Consider the following 27,016-nt stretch of genomic DNA (forward strand, 5'->3'; position numbering starts at 1 on the left):
GGAGTTTTCTGAACTCAGACCTTTTGACCAAATTTAGCTGTGATTTGTACCATTATGTGAAAATATTCACCAAGGAACTCAATCACAATCCCGATACAAATTTGGTGCATGTCTTCCCTCACTCTAGCTCCAAGAATTTTCTCAAATCAAAACAACTGGACGGCTCATAATTCGACAAATTTTTATTAACATGTTGACATGCAATCCATGGCAGGTAGAACAAGGCAGCCAGTTGCTACTAGTAAACAACAGGTGCACATTTTGACAATTGAGCTACATCTCATATTTCTCAGGTACAGAGAGCTTTAAATATAGCCAGCAAGACAACTGACAGCACAACAGTCTGGATAAGAGTGCACATGACGGTTATAAGAGTGTCCTCTGCTTGAGGTAAAGTGCCATTACTCTGCCCATCATCCACGATGCTGCTGTCCATAAAGTGCTCCTGCATCTTAAAAGTCTCTCTGACATGTTGATGTCTTTTCCTTCAGTGATGTTAGTCAATGTAGCGGAAATTATGGGTGAATTCTCACAGTTTTGTCTTGTTTTGCACAGTCAACAGAGAATATTCTATCTGCTGCAAATTAAAAGGCTGTGTAACCATTCCTGTGTGAGCAGAAGTCCAAGTCTAACAGTTCAGACAAATGGCGAACAAGTGATTATTTAATGCCCTAGAAACAGACGAGGTTTCACTATCAAGAATAGTAGTTGTTGGAAAGCACAGCCTTGCAATACTTGTCTCTCAGGCTAGAATTAAAATGACCCACAGTGCAAACAGCTCAGCAACAGCTTACATAACGACACTCATTTCCTCTCCAAGATCCCTTGAGAGACATAAAACTTGTGCGGGGTTTCTGCCTCAGACTCAACCTGCACAATCGAGCCTTTCACACCTGCCCCTCTGTACTCGTGCATAAATGCAACCGGCAGAGGAAGGAGAAAACAAAAGGCGACACGTGTTGTGTGGTGAATTTCAAGCAGGGAGAGGTTCAGATGTCTAGACGTGGGAAAGGGAACAAAATGCGGTAATGCCCTGGAACAAAAACTGAAAAAACCTCCTCATACTCCCAGAGAGAGTTGGTTCACTGGCTGCTTTGCAAGCCTACGAGGCCCAGAAACAGCTCTGTAAACCTGCATAAATCTTCACGGTATAATGCTTCTATTTACATTATTTTGAAAGACTGAAAAAACAGCATCAAAGGATCAAATTTTCTCATAATCATGCTGTGTAGGAGGAACTCCCATAGGTTCAAAGACAGAATTTCATAACTGATGTTGCATAAAGGGTTTCATATCCATAGGTGTGAAACAAACCCACGGGGATTGGGAAGTGTTGAACATGAACTAACACTGACATTTAGAAGCTGCTGTCTTGTATGGAGGATTTGCATGCTGGCGATGATTTCCAAACCATTTAAAAATAATCTCTGCTGCAGGGGCCTCAAGAGAAATGATTATGCAGTGTCATACCTGCTGTAAAAATGAAAATCCATTGCATAATGAGGCATTGTCTCTGGAAAAAAGGCTCTACATAGTTCCTATTTTTTTATTGTAAAAGGAGGCAGAAGAGAACAACATGTGTTCTCTTTATTATCAGTATGCTGCATCTTTCAGGGAAACGGATGTTCAGGCTTCTTGTAATCAAACCTCAGGGAAGTCTCTGCAGTATATTATCATTATTAATGTGCTGCAGATACTGCCAGATGAAATGTCCCTGCTGTACAGTCAGTTAAAAGCAGGAGTTTGACATTTTGGGAATGAGTCTGTTGGGATTTTTTTAGATTAAACAAAAATATCAGAAATGTTCAGAGTGAGCACGCAAACCATAGACATAAGAAAGGATTGGACCAAGTCTGAGGACGTCTGAAGTCCATACTTCATTTCCATGGCTTAGTATTCCTGCATGCTCTGTGCAGGGAGGCAGCTAGCACTGAGAATGCATCAGCCACAAGCTAAAGGGCCTCTTTAGCAGCTTTTCCACCCCATTTTGTCCCATCCTATTTGCATACTTTTAAAGGAAACAAAGAAGTACGATTTGCAAGTAAGCCTCACAATGTCCTTACAATTTGAAATAATTCAACAAGCTATGAGAGTCATGATGTGTCATTCATGCACGAGTTGGTTCTCAGAGCTGGCTCCTGATGTAGAGGTGGTTTGAATTTTTCATTTTATTTTGTTCTTTTAAGACATTAAAAAAGGCAAAATGGCCTGAGAAATGAAGAGACATTTAAGGGTCGAAAGTTCAGCTATTATTACTTAAATCAGATCTCTCAAAAGATATATGATAGATTTGGAGGACTCTAGAACAGGGCTGTCCAAACTTTTTTGATTAAATGCCAAATAAAAGAAACGCCACTTTGATGGGTCACTTTGATATACATCACCTTTAGAGAATTAAAGTTAGTAAAACTAATACAATGTAGATTAAAATATGCTTAGTAATTAAATATGCTTAGAGATATGACAGCTTCCCAGTCAGTACTAGCTTTTGGTTGGCCAATCAGATTTCAGGGGTGCCTTGGCTATGATGAAACAGAAACCGGTGAGACTTGTGTTAATGTTAATGCTGTAATTCTTTTGTCTTGAGATGTCAGGGCGTTAAAAATAATCAAGATTCTTTGGCTGGAAAATGGGGTGCCAAACATGTTATTTATGTCTGGTCTCTTTTTTCAGTCATATATTTTGTTCAATCCAAAATCTAAACTGCAACATTAGTCCTTAAACTAAAGTTGATTTTTTTTTTCTTTTAAATTTGGGCCACAGTTTGTCATTAAAGAAACAGGTGGGTCCTGAGTCTAGACCAGCTGAGAACCACTGGTATACAGTATATCAGGAGAAATGTTCATATCTTTAATATCAATACCAATATCTAGCTTTTACTTGCCTGTAATAATGGGCAATTACTTTATCAATTTGCGGTGGGCCATTAAAAATGTGGACAATGTCCATAGTTTGGACATCCCTGCTGTAAAGACAGCATGGTGACATCTATAACATGGTTTAAGGGGAATAAACGCTGTGTTGGATGTAGGTTTAGCTCAGTTAGAGCTGGTCCCCATATTCAGAGGCTTCAGTCCTCCACAAACAGGTTGTAAAATTTAACCTTGATCCCAGCTCTGTTTGGTGCATGTCTTCCCCTACTCTCTATCCCCATGTTTCCTCTCTCTCTTCAGCTGTCCTATCAAATTAAAGGCAAAAAGACCAAAAAGAAAACATTTTAAAAAGGCGTTAATGTTAAGGATTAGCACTGCTTGGTGAGGTTTTAGGCAAGCAATATATTACAAAATCTTTTGCATATCATAAATCTCTACTGAAGTGTATTGCATTCACAGGAAGAAATATAATTTTGCTGACACTTTCTCAAGTTTTTGTGAAAAATATATTTCTGCTCTGTTTTTTTCAAAGCTGATTTTTTATGGATATCATCCGGTACACCAAAAATCCAAGCTGACACTGAAGCTCTCACCTTCATGCAGTTGCTGCTACTAATCAGGCTCAGATCCAGTGGCCTTTTTCATGAGTATTTCCAAATATTTCACACCCAGACAGAAATAATACTGGATTAAACTAAACAGTCGGCCATGCTTGCATCCTCAAATGAACTTCTGCAGCCATTTAGAGAGAAGAAAAACATGTTTCTCATGTGAATGCAATGTGCTTCTCTCCTTGGCTTTTAATTTTTCTTTATTCAAGTTGCACTTGGAAAGGAAAAGTTGGAGAACTATTCTGCAGCTGTTTCATGCTTTCCTACATGGACTAAATTTATGCATTTGATCAAAATGAGTGGATTTTGGAGCCAAAATGTCAGATTTCTCTTGTTCCAGCTTCTCCTGCGTGAGGCAACACTGCTCTTCTTTGTTAAAACATCCTTTTTTCTGACTTTTTAAAATATTATTGCCTGTAAAACAAAATCTCAGGCATCCCAACATTCTGGGATGGACATTTGCCACATTTTTCTGTATTTTTAAAGCCGATGTTAATCAAGAAAATTCTCTGCATATAAACCATTAGATATAGCCAAACAAAAACGTAGGCATCTCAGTTAGTAGCCAAAATGTGTTTTTGCAAGAACCTACGAAGACCTGCCCTTTATTTTCTAGAGTTAAACTGCGTTGTAATTGTGGAAATTTGTCGTTTTAGTTCCCTTTTTTGTGTCCATTTTCAAAGATTAGGGAAGTGAGCATTATTCCATAGGACACAACATCATAATCAGCAAATCGCTTTGCTCCAGATGGTGGTATTTTTTTGAAAAGCAGCCGAGAAGAAGGAGGAATATCTGAACCAGCTTCAAGACACGATACAATGCTGTTTGTTACAGTCTGGGGGTGTAATGCTGAAAGAGAAGCAGCCTCAAGAAAGAGGAACAAAGCTCAGTGTTGTAGCTATTTACATGCTTGCATTCTTCAGCCTGGTTACTTCACCCATGACGGGCTGCGGAGGCTGAAAGGGTCGCTCCCCTCACACAAAGGGCATCCGCACAAACACATGAATGATACTTTGACCACAGGACTCTAATTTGATCTATTAAAGCTTGGTTTATGTTCTGCCTCATTTCACCTTTTAAATGTGGTTTGATTTCAAAGGCTTTTCTTATCCTGATGGGTTCTCTGAGGACAAATGGGTCAGATGAAGATGGCGAGGGCCTCCAGGAAGTGTTTCAACTTCTTTCTCACTCTGGCTGAACATGTAAATGCTCAAGCGTGCTGATTTTATCTTATGAGGACCTTTTGTCTCCATTTTCTGCTCAAATTTTTCCTCTGTTTGTTCAGAAGAAACTGAATCACAGTATAATAATGTTTTGATTTTATCTCCTAGTGCACCAGAGGACACGTCTCCAAACTGCAGATCTGTGATGAAGATGAAATGCGCCTTGAGCTCTCCTCCAAGAGCCTCCAAGGACCTCCCGTCTTGTCTCCTTTCAGCATTCTCTGAGGGACCAGACGCTCTCCCTGCAGTACGTAGAGAGACAGCTGATGGACGAGGCGGGCTGGGGGTAAGGGCAGAAAGGTTGGTGAGAAGGTGAAAAGAAGGGGAGCGTCAGACGTGATCCTCCATGGGGAAAACCAGCCGTGTTCCTCGACTCAGCAGCTCCTGCTCGCGGGAGTCCAGCTCACGCTCAAGCGCCTCTTCTGATGTGCTGCCGCTCCTCTTCCCGTTGGCGCTCCAGCCAGTCCCTCCAGCCGCATCCCCGCTGCCTCCGGACGCCCCATTTGCTGTGATGGCAGTATCACCGAACGTGAAGGTCAGGTCGCTGTCGTTGCGGAGGTCAGAGTCATGGTCTCTCAGCTGCTCGTGGTTCTGAAAACATACACAGTGGAACATAAGGGGGAGGGGAGCAGGACATGAGGAGGCACACATACACAGATGCAGGACGCACAGAGTGGAAACGTGTGGCATGAACAGACTGACATTAACAGTGTAAAGGCTCATAAGGGACACTATGGATTTACAGGAAGGGAAGGAGGAGACTTTCACTTAGTGCCAGTTCCGCAGCATCTGATAAAAAGCAACCAAACAAGAATAAAACAAACAGGAAACCACAGGCTGAAAAATGGCACACAGACAACCCAATAGTGAGGGCATACATGTACCAACAGCTGTGAAATAAACTTGTTAGTAAAGTTTCACACCCAATTTTAAATCACACATTGCATTCTGGGTAGCACATGACTCTGAATCAGTTCTCCCTGGCTCTAATTGACTGGCTGACGATCAATAACCCGCCCTTGTCCGCGGGGTAAACAGGATGAATGAACATCGGGTCAGCAAGGATTACTCAGATGAGGGGATAAAAAAAAAAAACAGACATTACATAACATCTTCTTTCCAACAATTATCCAGGAGGGCCAATGGGATAAAACAAATCCTAATAAATCTGTCCGGCATTTTACAACCCTGCAAAAATATAAGCACATTTTTTAAAAATTACTCCCATTTATCCCAAGAGGAAATAAAAGATTAAAAACTTGTCTGTGCACATATAAGAACTGCAGAATTCCAGTAGTGCCCAACCAGTTTAGACAATGCATTAAGAGGGATTTATATCCAGTTAGGGTTAATTTAGGCAGCTATTTTGAACTTATTGTTTAGATTGAAATACTTTTTAGTTTTATAGTGCCTATAAAAAGTATTCACCTCCTTGGAAGTTTTACCTTTTCATTGATTTTATAAACAAATCATAATCGATATAATTTTTTTGACACAAATTTTTCACAAACACTGCACATCACCACAAACACACATCCCCATGGTGAAGCACGGTGGTGGCAGCATCATGCTGTGGGGATGCTTCTTGGCAGCCAGCCCTGAAAGGCCTGTAAAGGAAGAGGTTAAAATGAATGCAGCTAAATATAGAAAAATCTTGGGGGACAATCTTAGTCACATTTATTTTCCAGCAAGACAACGACCTGAAGCATAGTCAAAGCCCAGACCTCATTCCAGTGGAGAAAATTGAGGCTGGACTTCGAAAGGGCTGTTCACCTGTCACCTCAGGAAGAGGAAAACTGTTGACATAAAAAACCATAGCTCATTAGTCTGGAACGTTTTAAATGTTTAATGTTGCCTCTATGTATTTTCGCTCTTGTTCTTATCACTAACAGTGGTGTTTTGTTTTTTCTTAAGCTTATTAACCACATGGAGGGGTTTTTTGTGGTAATCACGTAACTTTCTTTCTTCTTATATAGCTTTTAGCTTTTCTTTTAATCTCTTTGTGATTTAACAAAAGGTAATCTGTTTTAACTAAACATTAATCAAATAAGACTAAGATGATAATGGGCCCACAACCACTGAGAGTGTTGGAGAAAAAATGAAATCTGTCTGTTATATCTGAGTCTTAAAAAAATAAATAAATAAAAAATAAAGGGCTGTCCACACCTGATCCCCATGCAACCTGGCAGAGCTTGAGCAGTTTTACAAAGAAGAATGGAGTAAAAATGCTGTGTCCAGATTCCTGATTGAGACCTAAATACTGACCTGAAGGGGGTTAATTTTTATGCAGTTATTTTGCATTATATATTTTTGTTTAATTAACATTACTTTGTAGAAATCTGTTTTTAATATGACATTAAAGTGGGATTTTTGTCAAAAAGCCAAGTTATACTGACTCTTCTGACTCTTTTCACTGTCGTATCTGAAGTCACAAAAGCCTAAAAAAATGTCAGAACTGAGCAGGATTAACAGCACCATCATTGCAAAGGTATGACTCAGGCTGGTACCACTCAAAGACTGATATAAAATGTAAACTGTGTACTTAGTACTCAGTCATTTCACCACCATCTCTAATACTTCTGTCCAGCCTCACACCATGTGCAACCCCCCCCCCCCAGGATTTCCTCATCCGGCTTCTTCATCTGCAACATCTTAAAACCCCAAACATCCAGACAGCTGATGAAACTGCTGTTTTGCTGAACTAAAGGTCTCTCCTCTAATATCAGCCGATGTGGTTACACATGACTTGTGTTATGAAACTGGTTGAGTTACAGCCAAACTATCTGAAACAACATCTCCGAGGGTTTGGTTATTCAGTTCACAAGCAAAAGATCTTGGTAATTCTACAGTTGGTACCCTGGCTGCACACTTCCTTTAACACTTGCAATGCGTGTGCCGCTTTGTTTGGTGATAACAGCTAACTACACACTTCAGCAAGGCATACCTTTGTAACAGCCATGCTTTTGATAATGTTTGCAAAGAGATTTAAACACGATGAACTTTGATAGTAAAGCTGCATTTGATCAAGCAAGTAAAAAATGAAAAAGATGTGTTTATATATTTGTTGAACTTTATTAAAAAGATGAATGCCTTTTCATTAAAAAGGTCTGTGTCTTAGGTGTAAGTTATTGCACCCCAAGCTGAAAGGCCAGATTAGTTTCTGACTTGTGGCTCCTTTCCTTCATGTCAATACCCACTATGTCTCTCTCCCCATATTCTGTCTCTATCTGCACTGATGTCCCAGAATGTGCATGTGCTCAGGGATCCAAGAATGCACATGCACTTAAGCGTCGCTTCCAGTGTGAACATGGAAGTGCACTTTTTAAGTGCATTTCCCCCTCATTATGAGAAATTTATGAATGAAAACTCAACGTTAGTTTTCTGTTTAGTAATACACCATGTGAAGTACAGTTTAAAGTACAGTTTGAACAGAGTCGTCATTCAAAAATGAGAAGTAGTATTGAGAGGGAGGTGGTGGAGGTGGCCAGCGCTGGGTTTAATTCGCTGGAAATGCCGAATGTGGGAGGTTTCCTTGTTACGGAGGTGAGTTTGGGCGTTTGAACTCGGAAACGATGGCAGCCTACATAACAAAACATGTCCTGTTACAGTTACAAAAATTGAGAGTTTCCCTGTCTTTAAAAATATTAGGACATATCTGAGATACTGGAAGACCTCATATAACATAGGAATGGTGGCTTTTTAAAATCAATATAGATATTTCAGTGCAGATTTGTTGTCCAGAGTGCTGGTTTAGCTCAGTAGAGCAGGCACCCATATACAGAGGCTATAGTCCTTGACTCACTGGTCATAGGATCGATTCCAATCCTGGTGCTGTTTGGTTGGTACATGTCTCTTTGGCTTACAGTATCACTAAACCACATCTGCAGCTAAGGCCTCTTTCTCCTCAAATGACGCTGATTGGTCTGGTTATTTTCTGACCAGGAGCAAATGCTTTAGCTTGAAGCTTTATAAGATAGATCCACATGATGACCAACATGGAATCTGGCCAATCCATCAGCTTGGCAAGGTCAACATGCAATGTTCTGGTCCTTTTAATAGACAACATAAACTGTTCATTAATTCACAGCTTAAAGTAGTCCCTAGTAAATGTGCCATCAAGCCCAATTTCTGATTTAATGCTCATAGCTTAACATTTGTTAAAATTACAGTGTCCAGCTTTTTAAAGAAACCACTTTACTTTTAAGAAAACATAATTTTATCCATGAAAGGCTTTTAAAATAAGATTTAGTACAAAACAGAGGGCTTATGTGCTTAACCTAGACAGTGTTTAGTGGCAGACTAATACAATGATGGTTTTTTAATTACAGAAAAACAGATACAGCCTGAAACCTTGGTCATAAATAAACAGAACCGTTAAATTTGTTGGTATTGATATAGAAATTTAAGCATCTTTTTAATGATGACAAAGCGTGAACACTATACTCTTTAACTAATTCAGTGTAAGGGGAACCAGAGTTCTCCATTCTTACAGTGGCCTTTTTCCCCCTCTCAGTTTTATAATATCCATAACCAAAGGGGAAGCAGGCAAGCAGCTTTATTTGATCCTGTCTCTTCCCATCTTGGAAACACAGAGCTGTGCCTGGACTGGCCTGATTATATGAACATCCACCTACATTCATGGCTTTCAAGCAACTTTACGCTGGGAAACCAACAGCAACAAACCAGGGGGGAAAAGAGACAGAACTTAAATTCAAGACAACTTAAATTTCAGATCATCACTGTGCTCTTTGCAGTAAAGAAATGCTTTTTATAATTTGCTAAACCCAATGGCAGGCTCTTCAGGCTACTGAGAAGGGACAATTTAGGACAGTTCCACATGAAATGACGACTAAAATCTGCCAGACTGAATTTAAGTGTGATCGCTCTGTGAATGGATGTTTCTGTATTTAAAATATAGCACGGTGTCTTTTTGAACAGTGACCATCATTGAGGAGAGGCTGAAAAGAGTCTTTTGTGCACTCTGAATGCAAAAGGGCTTCTTGACTGTCCACTTTCTCTCTTGCTGAAGGCTTTGTGCTTTGTTTACTGGCAGGCGCTGAGAATAGTTTGACAGTATTACAATTCTCCTGAGAGAAAAACATTCAGTATTCAGAGAGAGCCTTGGTGAGGCACCAAACTCAGCTACAAAGACAGAAAAGCAAAGGGACACTAATACTTTTAATTCACAGTACTCATTCAAAAAATCCTTTTAAGGACACACACAAAATATTTTTGCATTGAGCTCCAAAACCTTTCTTCAACATTAAAAGACATCAATATTTAAAATTACTGCATGCAGAAAAAATGGTTTGTACGTTTTAGAAAATGAAATTAAAAGAACAAAACAACATTAAAGGCAATACTTGGACATTTTGGTGGTTAAAAAGCTTCACAGACATCTTCTGATGTGAAACTGCTGTTAGCTGACAACCGGCTGTCACATTAATGTGGTTTCAATACAGTGGACTAAAGTTAGCCTCTACCTTACAGACAATTCTGTCAGTAAGACATCGAGATGGTAAGCTCGCTACTCATACTGATTCTGGAAAGCTAGCTGCTAGCTAATCAAAGACTTTTAGTGCTTAGAACAGAAGAACACCATTTGGGACACACTAGTGTTTTCTACAACATGCTAGCAAGCTAACTAACCACTAGCTAACAGACACATATGGTAATCAATGGGCTAACCACAATTCAGGTTTGCTGTGATCTGACATAGGCTAATGGTTGTTAGCTTCTTGGCCCTTCTAAAATCAGATTGAATGAATTTCCCTGTCAGAAAGTTCATGATGACTCATCAAAAATACTAAACAGAATAAGAAATTCAGAGGAGTTATATAGAAAAAGGAGAAATAGCATTTAACAAAAAGGTTTCAAAACAAGAGGACAACCGAAATGGGAAAAAAAAAGAAAAGTCTTCCCAGGAAGAGATTTCCAAAAGTTACTTTCACACAAAAGGAGGCTAGCTCAAGGCAGTAACGCACTGCGACTAGCATCAAAAACCATTTAGCCTAGTTAGCATTAAGACTGAAAAGTTAACATGCGCTCTCAAAGTGAAACCTGCTAACTCTTTAGATGTGTTTTTTTAATTAAGCAAACATTAAAAGGTTGATTGAGCTTTAGAGTTGCTGTTAGCTTCAGTTTATTAAGCTAAGATAGCAGCAGACTAGCTTTTTTTGTTTGTTTGTTTTTTGCTCCTTTGACTTTAATCTATGCTTACAAGATACTGGCTGTTAGCTTGCAATTCAAATGTTGACTAAAATGTGCATTGCATATTTGTGTTTATGAACACTCACCTCGTACGCCTGCGGGCTGGTCAGACAGCTCGCCAGCGGCCCACAGTATGCAGGCAGAGTGGACGTGAGGGGAGGGCCGCTGTGTGTCAGAATAGGCTTTAGGTAACTGAGAACTAATTAAGGAAAAGGAACCCAAGCCAAAAAGTTATTTAACCAAGAAAGGACACTTTAATACCTTATCTGTTCCATCTTATAATGTGCAACCCATAATAGAATATTCATGAGCTGTAACTTACATTAATCAAAGGTTTACAAATCAATTAAGCTTTATCGTCCAGTTATGAGCCATGGAGGGAAATTTCATCATTTTTTTATGAGGTCTACAAATCCCTGTTGATGTAGTCAATTAAAGCAAGAAACTTGTTTAAATGATGTGTAGAGAAACCACAGATTTGCCTTTCTGCATTGATTTCTTTCCAGCTGTTAACAGATTGAGCATATGCCTTGGCTGTAGCAGGAAGTATCTTTGTCTTTGACATCTTTATAATTTGGATGACATTTTTGATGTACGTTGATACGTCTATCATTTAAACATTGGTTTTAGGATCAATCCTGATCCTGGTGCATGCCTGGTACATATCTTTCCTCACTCTCTCTCCACAGCTGTGCCATCACATAAAGGCAAAAGCCCACAAAACAATTACAAAAACATCATCCTTATTGCTGTGCTAGGATTACTAGTGCCGCTCACATTTCCCCTCATTCAAAGCAGCTCAGGACGTTTTTAACTAGACATTTATCTGAACTTGTCAGAGGAATGCAGCTTCCATAAGACGTGATTTGATATTTTTTTCTATTACAGCCAACTACACTTGCTAAGATTTAAGTTTTCACAGTGAAGTGTAGCTGAGAGATCAAGCGAGCTCCTCTGCTTTTTCACTTAATCAATTGAGCTGTGTTGCATTCTGGGAAAAACAACTCTCAGTTCAACTGTTCACCCACAGCTTCGAGAGTAGACAGAAGATGCCTGCTTCATACCAGAGGGTGCACAGTTGAATAAAAATCAAACTCAGCTGTCTTAAACCAGCTGTTTGTTGCACAGGTCATAAATAAAGTCACAATCTCCCTTGTGTGTCGTGAATGTTTACCCGTACTCTGCTCTCTTCAGCTGCGTCTTGCACATGTCGCCAGGGAGAAGAGTCTCCACTGTAAAACACAGCTGCTCCACTCCGAGCAACAACACAATCAGCCACCCAAGGAGGCGACTGTTCAACACAGGGCAGGAGGAAGGAAATATAAGCAGGGCTGTGAAACGCTTTTACTTAAGGCTGCTTTTGTAGCTCATGTAATCCCATATCCAAGGATGATCCAATAAAGACACCAGCTTTGATTGTGAAGGATTAAAAAAATACACTGGATTACAAACTTGACAGGATATGAGACCTTAAATTTACCTTTTGGTGTAAAAGCAATCATGAGACACAAACTTTCAGGGCACAGAAAGGATACTTGTGATCGAAGGTGTACCACAGTCTGAAGAGCCACGCACTCTCCTGTTTGGTTTTACTTTGTCCTTCAGCCTGGGCGCCATCCTGCAGAAACAAAACAATAAACATGTGTTTCTGAACAAAAACTGCTTCATAAAAAGACCATGGATCCAGGCTGACATTTTGTTGGCAGGTAGTTCGACTGATTTGCACTGATTTAAGGTAACTGTGAAAAGCTCTGTGGCTATTAGATATCATGAGTGAATGTTGTCAGAATAGATGCATGTTTGTGTTTGTTTGTTAAGACTTTTGCTGACAAAAAGGGTCTGCCGATGATACTCCACCAAGTATGAAAGGTCTATATGCATGATTTAAGCACCTTTCATCAACTCTAAAGGTAAAAATGGCCATAATAATCCCACATTAATGTTGTTTTACAGCTCCAAAGATCTTATGAAAGCCAAAAACTTCTTGTTGAGAACTGTTTGTTTATTCATTATTGAAAAACACTTCAAAATTCACTATCAATACTTCATGGACTTCTTTACTGTAGCTCTATATTGTATCATTTTTATTACAAGTTGGTGTTTAATGCTTTTACATATGATTTTCTGAAATCAATGAAATTTCATTTTCTATTGATATGCTGTTATAGTGGTATTGTCAATACATGGAGTATCAATGTTGACAAATCACACTCTGTCGGTAAATAAATTTATTTACACAATGTCCCAATTCTTTGGATAATGGGGTGGTGCATCCTGCAAGTGTAGGAATTACTTTTACTTGTTACATTAACATAATTTTAAACTTTGGTATAATTTTTTAAATAATAAAACAAAACAAATACGTGTTTAGATAATAAAAAGAAAAAAACCTTCTGCCATCAGTGTGTGAATATGGATTGGATGGAGTGAAAAGGTGTGACTGGATAGGTGTGACCTGCAGTGTAAAAGCGCAGATGAGTAGAAAAGCGCTATACAAGCTTAATTTGATTTACAATTTTTTGTCACCCAAACCAGAAATCAAGGTGGTTCTTTTCATTACCTTGAATTAGAGATGTATTTATTGCAAAATCCAGGGACAACTTCATTAGTGATTTTTTTCATCACCTCTTTTCTTTTCTCGTCAGACTCCCAAAATGCCAACATTTTCTCTCACGTTTGACTGTGAAACCCCCCTTCAGAGTTGTTTTTCCATTTGGGGCGGTTTCTACTGCCTTATAAAAACCTCTTCTCTAAATCAGTAGTTAGCCATACCAGATGCTAGCATTACTTTGGCATTACACCACAAATAAAAATCTGCAGCTGACATCTCTTTATGCCATATTATTGTTAGGTGTGCCAATGTCTGTCAACAAGGTAGATATTGCTGAAAACAAGATTGAACCGACGCATCAGTGCATCCTTTCTTTGAATTAACTTATTGTTAATAAGGCTGCACCTGGGCAGATATGGGCTGAGCCTTTATATATTCATTGTACTGCAGTCTCTCCTCTACCCTTACATTCCACATACTCTGTCTACACAGTACTCTGCATGTGAAGCACAGTCCAGAACAAATGGCTCCCTTTCGTGTCAATGTTTGCAATTTCAGAAGATGTTCTCCAGTCTATCTCTGATGCTTTCCAGAAGCAACACTCCACTCTGCTCCAGTCAAGTTACATGCTCGGTACTGGAGGCTACGGCCAAAATGCATTAAACCATGAAAATCAGATAAACGAGAAAGAACAAAGCATTTGATCAATTTAAAAATAAATCATAGACTTCCAGTATTAAATCTCATCATTATATCAGCACATTTTGTCCCACCCTGTGGCACAAACCACATGCCATCAGTGGGTCATTTAAGTAACACAGTGCCATGGACAAAAAATGAATTTTGGGGGTTGAAAACCACTGACCCTATGCATCCATTCTAGAAAACGTAAACCCTATGTATACTTAGACTTATATTTGAGTTCAGTGTAGAATGATGGGTAGTCGAGATTTAACTCAGACTCCAGCATTGGTGACCTGACAACAACACTGACTGTCACCACCACGCGTCGATCCTTGTTGACCTGCATTTCTCCAGCAGACATAATCACAACCTCACAGCACTACAGAGGGATGTAGCTTATTCATCACAAGAGAAAATCACAGAAAAGGGCATTCAGACATACTGCGCACCATAACCAATGGTGCTTTTCTCATTTTACTGTCTCACTCAGCAGATTCAGCCTTCATTTTTCCTGACAGGCTGAACTAGACTGACTTGCTGACTCTGCTCTCATCACATCAAATTGCAGAAGCAAAACCAATTCAGTGTTGAAAGTAGCACTGAAATCAAGCGAAATTAGCCCTGAATGTCGTCCTCACCCCCTGTAGGACTTGGAAATTGTCTCCACATGGCTGCTGGTCCTGGTCTTGATCCACACCAACCCTGAAACATGGAGAGAAAGAAAGTGTAAAAACAAATGCAAGGCATTTTAACTGTTCAACTGCAAGTTGAATGCTAATCAGCAGAATTTAAAGCACTGTTTTTTTCTCTGCGTAGTTTGAATTCGATCAGATTTTGTAGGCTGTTCAATCTGACTCAAAATAATTCTCCATCTTTTGTCATGTCTGCACCTGCAGGATGTAGATTTGTTTTCTCTGTGGTTTCGCTCGTGTATGAAGTAGCCTTAAAAAGCCCACGCATCAAAGTGCTGATTGCTCTGGCTTTCAGAGGCTTCAAAAATGCTGCAAATTAGCATTCAAGCTGGCATGCTCACAGGGGAAGATATCACACAGTTTGGATGATTAAAAAAAAAGCAGATGAGGCAGAGATTACAAAATGTGTCTTTTTATCTTGTGACCCAAAAACCTCAACTTTAAAAACAAACTTTTTATTCAGCAATAAAGAAATCACCTCCACCCCATGACACCAAGACAGATCAGCGTGAAAGAAAAAAAAAAACTTGTGATAGAGATAATGTCGTGTGACCGGCCTTGACGTCAAACACACACTACTGTACTGTGATTTTTTTTTTTACTTTAGTAATAAACTTAACATCAAATACCCTGTGGACAAATTTGACCCATTTTCTGTCAATGAAGCATTCAAGACAAACTGGATTTAACTCCTACAGTGAAAAACCATCTGGCCAACATTCAGTGGGGCTTTTGTACCCCAGGTTCATGTGTTTTGTTAAATGACTGTTTGGTGATATCACAAAATCTAAAATAACCTAACAGTCAATTCAAACCAAGCTCATGTGTTTCCCTATAAATGTCAAAAAGCACTGCTTCTAGCTGCACCTAACAGATTTATTTTAAATTGCAAATATTTCACATCCAGGAAACAGAAAAGGGAAATATATGGAAACCCCAAGCAGACATGAGTTGGTGACCCCAGTGTTGTGTGAAAGTCAAAAAGGGCAGGAAGTTAAAAACACACTGGTTAGGAGTCAAATGGATTAGAGGAAAGTTTGTACTCCAATGCTCCATGTGGACCTGCTCGCTGCAGTTAGCATCAGAAAGTTTCTACAGTCATTGGATATAGTTTGTACACTTTATAAACAGGTGATTTTTCCCACTGCTTAACCCCTTAAAGCCTCACAACTCAAAATTCTCATCTTTTGCTTCTGAAATCCAAAAAGAAGAAAAATTAACATCAATTTTCACATATATATTTTTTCAATTTCATTTGATAGGCATATTTGATTTGGCATTTTTGGCAACTGATTACCCCCCGCAGGGCATTTTTATCATTTATCGGATGATTAGATAGAGGTCCCATAAAAACATGTATCAAATGTGATACAATAGGCTTTAAAGGGTTAATGAATTTATCTGATTAATACCCCATATGACTGAGTCCTGCAGACCTCAATGTCTAGTCAGATGAAGGGAGAGTCTTGTGGAGTCTTGTACTGAGCTAAGAGGTTATATGTGCCTCTTCAACCACTTTTCTCCCTTATTCTATCAAAATATGTTTTTAGCCCAGGAGCTGTCAACTACACCTGTACAACTGAAAACAGTTCACCCAATCAACGTCATTTGAGGAGTATGAGGCAGGCTATTGGTGGGGTTTAGTTGTACTGAAATCCGACTGCAATGGCTACAGCCAGTGTAAGCAGTTAGCTTGGATGTAGCTTTAGTATAGCGTCATTTTCCTCAGAACTGGACCACATTCCTTTGTTAAAACGAGAGCGGAGAACAGCACTGAAAGCCTTTCATGACGGCAAAGATGTTTGCTCCTCTGCCGATCTCCTTTGACATGAGTTTGTGATCATTATGGATGGGGTTTAGCTGTATTTTAAGTAGGGTTGTCCTGATCAGCATTTTTGGCCTCCGATCCCTATCCGAGTGTCAGTAATGTAATGTCGAGACTGCAGCGCATGGCATGGGTCAAAAAGCTCAAGAAGACAACAAAAATCATATTCTCAACTACGGATATGTTGTCCAAAGTGATGAATCCAGCCACTTTTTCTGTTATCTTTTTTTTGGCCTTATCGCTCCCTTGAGGGTACTTGTCTTTCCTCTTCAAGTCCAGAGTATGTTGCTTCAGTGTAGCTGCCTGTTGCTGTATTGAAGTCACAGTACTCCGCTGTATTTTTGGTTCGGAGACGACAGATTAAATTTGTAGAGTTAAATGCAGCTCTGCTGCTACCACCTTGTTCAATGGCTGTGTTACAGATGCTGCAAATGGCCATTGGACTGTTTTCACTCTCACGTTTGGAGTTTTTCTACACCACTGACATTTTCAACACAGGACTGCTAATGTTGCTACCACTACTGGTGCATTTACGGCCTGTCAAAAATTGTGCTCCGTCTACAACAGTTGAGGTAAATGATCAGCTGGGCTGATCAGATCAAACTGCAGACCTCCGATCAGTTAAATACATAGGATTGGGATCGGTACAACCCTGATTGTCAGCTTTTCTATACAATGGCTGCTGCCACAGTAGTGATTAGATTGGATGTAGTTGTAGAAAACTGACATTTTTTTTAATTTTTATTAAAACAAGAGCAAAGAGCCACACTGAAAGCTTTTCAGCAAAGAACGTGTTTGTTTTTTTTTGTGACTGTTAGCCACGGACAAGCTTAGCCATTCAAACACTACAGTAGTGCTAACCTAGCTCAGGTTAGCACTGGATCTGAGCATAACTACCTCATATTGTCTTGTTGCTCTGATTGGCTCATCATGAAGGTGACAGACAAAATGTTCATCCAATCATCTTCTGAGAATTTTTGAAAATTACTGCCCTTCCAAAACACTGTGTATGGGAACTTTCCCAGCTGAATATGAAATATAAATCCATGCAGTGGATATACAAATAAGTCAGTCTGGTGTGTCAAGTTACAAAAGACACAGCAAGCTTTTTTGCAGTCTGACTTTTTGGCACAGCTGCAAACAGCACATTTTGCCATTTTGATATTAATTTTCATACCGAACAGTCATCACCTTCTGTCCACATCTAGAGTTCTTCGCTGTGACTTAACGCCATCTGCACACTACGTTTCCTCAATTTGACCCAATTTTGCTGTGATAAGTAATTTTTTTTATTTGGTTATTTATCTAACTCTAATCAAAAAGGAAATAAACATTTTCATTTCACAAACCAACTGTATTATTTTGTATACTGCAGCCCATATTTTCCACTCTTCACAGCTTGATATAAATAATGTCTCCCACCCAGTGTCTCTTACCAACAGGGAAGGATTAAAGCAAACAGGAGCAGATTTTAGTGGGGCGCTTTTAATTCACATAAGCTCTGGAGTATTTGAGTCTAATCCCTGTGGACAGAGGCCAAATCGGACATGTGTAACATTTCATAGCTACATCTCAAACTACAAGTGACACTGACACTAAAGTAGGAGTGACTGATGTGTGCGGTTATCTTTAGACATTTCCATGACAGCGGAAATATCCACTCCGAGGGGATCAGTAACTGCATTTTTCTTAATGCTGTCCACCTTGAGAAGGAGCAGGCTGGAAGTAACCGCCTTTAAGACAGCTCTTGACCACATGCACAGGATCTTCACGGGGGTGGAGGTTGCATGGAGGTCAAAATTCTGCAAATACAAAGACGTGCAAAGCCTGCTGGCGCTGCATCAGGAAGGATCTCTGAGGAATCTGCACAGAGATTAAGACACAACTGTTGGGGGGCCCCGAAGAGAGGAACAGAGCGCTCACTTCCTCTGATAACAGACAGTATACACTCCTTATAAACAGTGGCGCCACCTGCCTTAATCCTGTATGCACTGTGCAAACATTTCGTCACTGGTCTAATTAAATTAAATAAATTAAATTCTAGCAGCACATCCTGTGTTTGATTCTTTTTCATTTCTTTCCTCTTTCTCTTCTTGAGTTCCAATCTTTGGCTGCTTCCACTAGAGGGTTAGCATACAAAAACAATTCTGGTGCTGAACTATGAAGTTAGCTTTGCTGAATTAAGATAATATGGAGTTTTGGTAAGAATTTAAGAAGTATAGACATGAGCAAACACAAATGACTGAACATTTTAGGACCTTTGGACATGAAAATAAACATTGTGGTGAAGGTTGTTTGTAACATTACCACAGAGTCTGGTTATGTTAGCACTATTTTTGCGGTAGAGCAGGAGCTAGCAGCCACCTAGTCCATGAAAGAGTCTTGGAGCAATCTAAGGTCACATTCACACTAGTCCAGTTTGCTTGACCAGTGTGAGTGCTCCATATAATGCTCAGGCACGGGTCACTCCTTTGACCCTGGCACGGATCGAAGGGGTGGACCTCGGCCTGATATGATAGCTCTTGCATATAATAAACACAACTGTTCTCTCAATCAATTTTAACAATGGCAGAGAGTTAGAGGGAGTATCTGACTAAAACAACTCGGCCACAAAAGAGTAAAATTGCCACGTTGAAGAAACGGAAGAAATATGGCACATGTATTAATCTGCCTTGTTCAGGCTGTCCTCAAAATGGAGACTAGAGAGAGGCCACCTCTGACTACTCTGAAGGAGTTACAAGCTTCAGCAGCTGAGATGGAAGAGACTCACCATACAACAACTGTGCCACGGTTCTTCAACAGTCAAAGCCTTATGGGAGAGGTTCAAAGAGAAAGCCACTGTTGAATAAAAATCATATTAAATCTCGACTAGAGTTTGCCAAAGGGCAAGCGGGAGACTCCATGGTCAAGTGGAAGAAAAATCTTTGGTCTGATGAGACCAAAATGGAGCTATTTGGCCATCAGACACCAAACACTGCACATCACCAAAAAAACACGATCCCACCTGCGAAGCATGGTGGTGGCAGCATCATAACGTGGGGATGCTTGTCAGCAGCCGGCCCTTGAAAGCTTGTAAAGGTAGGGGATAAAATGAATGCAGCAAAATATAGGAAAATCCTGGAGGACAATCTGGTGCAGTCTGCAAGAGAACTATATCTTGGGAGAAGATTTATTTTCCAGCAAGATGATGACCCAAAGCATACAGCGAAAGCTACACAGAGGTGGTTTAGAGACAACAAAGTGAATGCTCTGGAATGTCTGAGTCAAAAGCCCAGACCCCAATACAATAGAGAATTTTCTGGCTGTTCACACCTGCTGCCCATGCAACCTGACAGTTTAGTGAAAAATGATGGATTAACATTGCAGTGTCGAGATGTGCAACCCTAACGAAGACCTATCCACACGGACTCAGTGATGTGATTGCAGCCAAAGGTGCTGCTACTAAATACTGACTTGAAGAGTGTGAGTATTTATGCAGTCAACTGTAGTATGCAGTAAACTAATATACTAATATATGGGGTGCAGATCTCTGCCCTCTGGCGGATCCACAACAGAGTACAAACAGAGGAACATTCATGACAAATACTCTTGGTTTCTGTCTCATCTTCCTCTTTTGTGCAAACTATTCTAAAAAGTTTACGTGCATCTGTGACGCTGCTTCCTCAAAACAAAGCAAGTCATCTGTTTTCTGCATGGCTGTGTGATGAAAATGGCAGACAGTCCACAGAGAAGCCACAAAGAAAGGGTTTTTTCACATGACCCAGAGAAAAACTTGAAAAGCACTTGATTATGCACCAGTGAATCCTCCAAATACAGCTGCCTGGAGCATGACGCAGTTGTTTCTCTGCTTCAAACGAGTATTAAAATAAAGTACTGCCTTTTAAGAATCCATGTATTTATTCTGAATCCACCATCCTTCTTCATTTCTGAAAATATTTGTTTGTTTGAAGTCTAAGACCTTTCACAGGCACTTAATGTTCCCTTTGACCAGAAAAAAACAGAAGTTAAAAGTGAGAGAAAAGAATCCCATCTGAACCAACCACACATTTTCCCAACACCACTTACAGTAAAAGAGTTTTCACACATTTAAAAACAGCACCTGAGGTAATACCACTTTCCAAGTCGACGACGCTCCACCTGCAATGCTTTGGTTTCTCCAACTCTGTCACATCATGAACAAAAGGTATGAGGGTATATATTCAGCAATGTTTCTATAAATGGGCATGATCTCTGTTATAAAAATAGTAGATTACCATGAGAAGAACTGAAACAACCACAAGACAACAGAAATCTCTAAAATGTTACATTTGTCATTGATAAAAAGTTGGATTTTTTTGTGTGAAAATGGCCATCTCTTCACTTTTAAATGATAGCTGGGACACAGCTTGTTTCTTGATTTTAGATTTTAGATTTCAAAATAAAAATTTGATGCCTGTAAATACACCGACCCTTCCTGGATCACACTATAAGCTATCAGCAAAGCATCCTAGGATCACTAATAGCGTGGACCGGGAGGCCACTTTTAACAGCTTTTCTCCCTCACGTGAAATTCGTCCATGAAACCAAAAGGGTGGTTTACAGTTTAGTAAATACACCTAATGGAGTGCCTTACTGTTGAATTAACTCCTCAATTTAAAACATAAAGGAATTCAAAATCAGAATGCACTAAGAAACCAAAGATATTCGAATCAAACAGCAAATATTCATAAAAATCAGCCACAATTGTCAGTAATCAGAGAAAACATCTATACCCACGTGTCTGCCTTCCAGTCATTTAACTTCCTCTAAAAAGCACCAAAGAACCCAATAGTAATGGGACAGACTGGTGGAGAAGATGCTGATACGCCTGTCATTAAAAACTGAGGTTTTTCCACCAAATATTGCTTCTGAACTCTCCGAAGTTAACACATTGGCATCCTGTTGTTAAAAAATAAATATCTTTCATAGAATGTCCCACCAGTAAAGACCTAAATTAAAAGACTTTATTGCAAAATTTGTAGAAATGTTATCTCCATTGAAAATAAGTCTCTTTTAGCTGACCAACACACAGAAACAACCAGAGGACAACCCTTCCCCTCTGTGGCTTCTTTACACTTTTCAGAGCTGTATGAGTTCAGAGATGAGGTTTTTGTTTTTTTGCAGTCACTGATGGTTTAATGGAGGACCAGACATAAAACAGTTTAATCAGATAGCAACCTTTTCCACACTAACAGATCTGATCCTGTTTTTGGGGACATGAACTAATCCTCACATTTGGCACAAAGGTTCACCAGATGTTCAGGCTGACAAATAAAAGATAAAATCATATTTTTACCATGTTTATTTATTTATTCTCACAATCTGATCCTTTCTTTCTTCCCCGTCAGCTGACACAATCAGAAAACCTCTACATCTTTACTCAGTTTTTACTCCTTTAATGTTTAAAATGTGAAAACATTTTAAATTCCTTTACTGATTTTACTGTCATCCACTTCACTTCTGTGAGAAGCTGCAGCTATTTTCACTCTTTTGACTTGACTGCAACTTTCATTTCCTTCTGTTTTTTAGCACTCTTATTTTAACTTCCATTTCATCTTCTTTTGCTATTCTTACCACTTCAGCTTCTTTCAATATGAATCCTATTTTATAGTTTCCAGCAACCACACCATTAACTTTTGACTTCCTGTTTTAAATACCAGTTTGTTTTATGTTATAAAGTTTATTTTATTCCTATCTGTCATTGAGTCTTGCTGCTTTTTCTCTTTATTTTTTAGCTACAAACTATTTCAATATTAAAGCTGCATATTCACCAAGTAATCTGGTTCAGTTTGGTTTGGTGAAATACACAATTATTTATGTTTCTTCTACAATCAAATGTTTGGAAAAGTACCAGAATTGCCGATCCAGACGGTCCTACATATTTTGCAACCTTCTGTTGGGGTATCCAGCGTACATGTGAAGCGAAACTCACCGCAGCCCACTGATTGGTCAAAAGAGCTAACACTTCCTGTTCTTCTTCTTCAGACTACACTTCGACTACAGCACTGCTATTATGTTATACTATCATGTAGCTAATGCAGCTATCACCATCCAGCGAACTCCCCGATAAACTAGGGATTTTTTTGGGATACCAAGCATCACTGTGCAGTCTATTGATTAGTCAGAAGAATCTTTCTTCCCGTGTGACAGCAGCATTAATGGTCAAACACAAAACAACCTGCACTATGAAGATGAAGTGTATTTCATCCTGTTCCCTAAACCTCACATAAACACAGCAAAGTGTCTCCTGTAGATTAAACCTTGTGTCAGAGCACACGGTCAGCTCAGTGTGAAGAAGATCACCAAGGATGTCAACATTTACTCAAAAGTAAGGCATCATAGTGTTAGCCAGAGGAGTATAAATACTTTGTTACTGTACTTTTATTTTTCTGATGACTTTCTACTTTTACTTCCTACATTTGAACACAAATATCTGTACTTTCTACTCCACGCAATGTTTCTTTTTACTTTTCAGAGCTTATCCTTTTGTTTTTACTTTTACCTGAGTAAAGTAGTTTACTCAGTACTTCTACTTTCACCAGTCTTTTTTCACACATGTACTTTTTACCCAATTATTATGACTTTCTTTCTTATATATTTGACTTTTTATCTCAGAGTTTGTGTGGGAGAGCACACTCGGCACTCTCTGAGTGCGAAGCAATCAGTGCAGTTCCAGGTGTGTGTGTTCCTGATTGCCTCTGATTGAGGAGAGATAAGGAGAGCATCTCTTTGGGGATTCTCGGATTTCCTTGGGTGGTTGATGAAATAAAGAATCTCCTCAGGCATTTTGGAGGCTTTCTGTGACTATATTCGAGGCAGTACCAGTAAATGCCTGAAGCTTTTTTTCTTTCTTGAAAGCAACAGTCGGGTGGCATTTATGATGGGTCTTCTGTCTCCACAGAGTTTTAGTTTTTAGTAGGCTGCATGGCAGTAGTAGTTTTGTTAGTAATACAGATCTTATGTAGGTTAATATATGCTCAGTGATCAAGTATGCCTAAATGGACAGCTAAAAACTGACAAGGCAAATAGAGAATTACTTTTAGGGTTTTGGGGTGGCCAATTAGAATTCAAGGGGTCCTATTCAGCCCTGACTACCTCTGGCCCCGCCCCTAAAATTTTATTGACACTGCCATTTGCTGCCATAATCCATCAAGAGGTTATGGATAAAGTTTTGTTTTCTTATTTTTGCTCACCAAAATGTTTACCATGTACAGTTTCATCTCTATTTAGTCACCAAAAACACACCAATTAATTCTTGTCAAAATGTTTGTTTACAGAGTTTGCGTGGTAGCTTCACCTTGTGCTGAAGCTGGGGCAGATCAGTGCTAGCTTTGAGCTGGATTTGGGATATAACTTAACTGTTTGGGTCATATTTATACTTATTTCTAGAATTTCATTTGGGTCAAACAAAACTGGATGGTGGGCCACATTTGGCCCCCAGGCTCTAGTTTGGACGCCACTGCTCTAGGATAATTCTGAGTGACCCTTTTGTCCACAAATGTGTCCCACCACCCCTCCAACTGACAGAATTATGAGTTTTTATCTCACGATTGTGACCATTTGACTCATAATTTTGTTTCTTTATCACATATTTTAAACTTTAACCTCAGAGTTATGACTTTCTATGTTATAATATAGACTTTAATCTCAAATTATTACTTTTTACCTTAGAACTTTGACTTTTAACTCACAATTTTGATTTAAGACTTTAAATTAATTATTTTACTTTCACAGGTGCATCTAAAAAATTAGAATATCATGAAAAAGTTAATTTTTTTGCTGCGATTTAATTCAAGAAGTGAAACTTCCATATTCTGGATTCGTCCCACACAAAGTGAAATGTAGCAAGACTTTTTTTGTTTTAATCTTGATGATTACGGCTTACATCTCATGAAAATTAAAAATCCACAATCCCAAAATATTGTAATATCACAAAACATCAGTCCAAATTTCTGCACCTATGTGACATGACATGGAGCCAATCAGTCTGTGGCACTGCTGGGGTGTCATGAGGCCGAGGTTGCTCTGATAGCAGCCTTCATCTTGTCTGTGTTGTTGAGTCTGGTGTCTCTCATCTTGCTCTTGACATTTCCGCAGAGATAATCTATGGGGTGCAGGTCAGACCAGTTGGCTGGCCAATCAAACACAGTAACACGATGGTTAGCAAACCAGTTTCTGGTAGTTTAGGCCTCACTGTCAGCAGGATTGTCTTCTGGACATTCGTCAAGTCAGCAGTCTTCCCCATGATTGTGGTTGTGTGTACTGAACCAGAGTATTGGTACAGTGTTAAAAGCCACCCAACTGAGAAATATCAACAAACCTTGACAGCGTGCTGATAGTTTGAGTGTTAAATTCCCTTTCCATTCTGTAATCAGTTCTTATTTCCCCATCTCCTTTCCTCTTAGTGCTGTCATTTACCCTCCATACAAGCAGACGCTTTATCTCAGCTGTTTCAAATCTGTCCACAGTTTCAAGCTGCAAGCCAAACTTAATTTTCTTCAGAGTTTATGGTCTGTTCATTGATTTTATATGACCGGATATACAAAATCCTGAATTTTCTACCGGCTATTTTTCCTCGGAATCCAGTGGGCTGCAAAAAATGAAAAACCTTAAAATAATCGGAGCCAACGTTGCCATAGAGACAACAAGTGCACCCAAAATTTTCCATTGGAGTTGACGGATTAGCGCCTCTTCTCTGACCCAGCTGGAGCACATCGGGATCTCTTTCTCTCTGTGCCGGGGCTGGGTGATAATCTGCACGCCTGCCTGCTCCCAAACCATCCATCAAAAACCTAATAACAGAAACCAGCAGCATCTTCTCTCACACCAGACGGTTTCTATCCCAGCAACAGTCCTGCATCACTTTCTGCCCATCTGCCTGCTTCTTTGTCACTATCTGTCAAGTAAATGACACCTCGCAAATGTCTAACCCATGGATAGATACTGGGGAAATACATGTAACAGGCTCATTCTGAATCTGTGAAACAAAAAGGCAACCCCCCCCCAAATAGTGTGCAAAAATGTCCAAATTTCTGCAGAGGATGACACAAGAAACACGCCTAATATCCACCATGGCGACTGCTTCATTGGGGAAATTTTGGCAGTGCTCTAAACCTCTACCAAACAATAGTTGCTCCTCAGTCTGAGGAGGCATTACTCATATTAAACAGAGCCCATTCACTCAGACCGCTTCTGCTGTTGTCACACAAATCATCAGCCCGTAATCCGCTTTGTCATGGCAAATAAGCTGCTTGTGCAACAACACGTCACAAAAATAAACGAGGATGAGCATCAAAATACACAGAAAAGCACACATGTAAAGCATTTAAACTCCAGTCCTAAAACTAACATCTGAGGATGTGAGAGCTTGTTATACCAAGAGCTTTTCACTCAATAACTCTTGAAATGTACAATGTTGATTATAAGTGAAGAACGGGAATAAAAGGATGATTTTACTTGCCTTCACCTGCCATTATTCACACCTATTTGCTTTTTTTGTTTGAGGGAATATTGTTTTAAACTTCATTCTTATTAGTTTCCACTGGGACTGGTGCTTTGTGTTGCATGAGCTCCCTCTTCTGGAATCCCTGCTTACTTAAACAGTGCAACCTGTTGATCCTAACATCCATTTGTCTTAGAAACATAATGTAATTGTCACCTGATGTGCAGCCAGGAGAGCATGGGTGTCGTCCCCCCGCCAAACACCCAGACAGTGAAGAAGACGATGAGCAGCGTGGTGGTGAACATCATCTGGCGTGCATAGGTGGCTGTGTCCCGGATAGCTAAGGCAAACGCCATCGCTCCACGCAGACCTACAAAGAGGAGGACCATTAAAAAAATTCTCCAGTAAGACTGGAACTTACAGGTACAACATTTACAGCCATAAATCACATTTTCATACCTGCAAACATCATCATGTGCTGGAAGTTTCCCTTGATCTTGTGCCGTCGGCCGAGATTGAGGAGGAAGGACAGTGGGTAGATATGAAAAGCTCTTCCGATGAATATTGCAATCTGACAGGCAGGTTAAGGGGCTTTCAATAAACAATTACAGACTGGAAACTACGATGTAGTGAAGATCCACTGGTAAATCACAGATCGCAGGGTTGCGACCTCTGCTCTAAAGTACACTATATTTATCAAACCAAGCACCTAACCATGCAGTCTGAGTCTGCAATGGATGGATGGATGGCACCTTTGCAAAAATACGGTTTGAGAGATTTCATCTCTGCTGGCTATTCCACAGGCACCTGTCAGTGATATAATTAAAAAGTGGAAGCGTTTGGGAACAACAGCAACGAAGTGGAAGACCATGTTAAATCACAGAGGC

At 39.7% G+C, this 27,016-nt stretch overlaps 1 protein-coding gene across 1 annotated transcript in view; it reads right to left on the minus strand.

Moving 5' to 3' along the window:
* Positions 1-167: 167 nt before the first annotated feature.
* The window catches only part of slc9a7 (solute carrier family 9 member 7), a 55,306-nt gene continuing 28,457 nt past the window's right edge, over positions 168-27,016 (minus strand). Inside the window, exons 11-16 of the mRNA XM_041791797.1 lie at positions 26,589-26,700; positions 26,346-26,499; positions 14,791-14,854; positions 12,453-12,535; positions 11,004-11,109; positions 168-5,298 (exon numbers count right to left, since the gene is read on the minus strand). Coding sequence (XP_041647731.1) covers positions 5,038-5,298; positions 11,004-11,109; positions 12,453-12,535; positions 14,791-14,854; positions 26,346-26,499; positions 26,589-26,700 — 780 coding nt within the window. The 3' untranslated portion in view covers positions 168-5,037. The remainder of the gene's footprint in view (positions 5,299-11,003; positions 11,110-12,452; positions 12,536-14,790; positions 14,855-26,345; positions 26,500-26,588; positions 26,701-27,016) is intronic.

Source organism: Cheilinus undulatus, linkage group 7, assembly GCF_018320785.1.
Source record: "Cheilinus undulatus linkage group 7, ASM1832078v1, whole genome shotgun sequence".
NCBI lineage: Eukaryota > Metazoa > Chordata > Actinopteri > Labriformes > Labridae > Cheilinus > Cheilinus undulatus.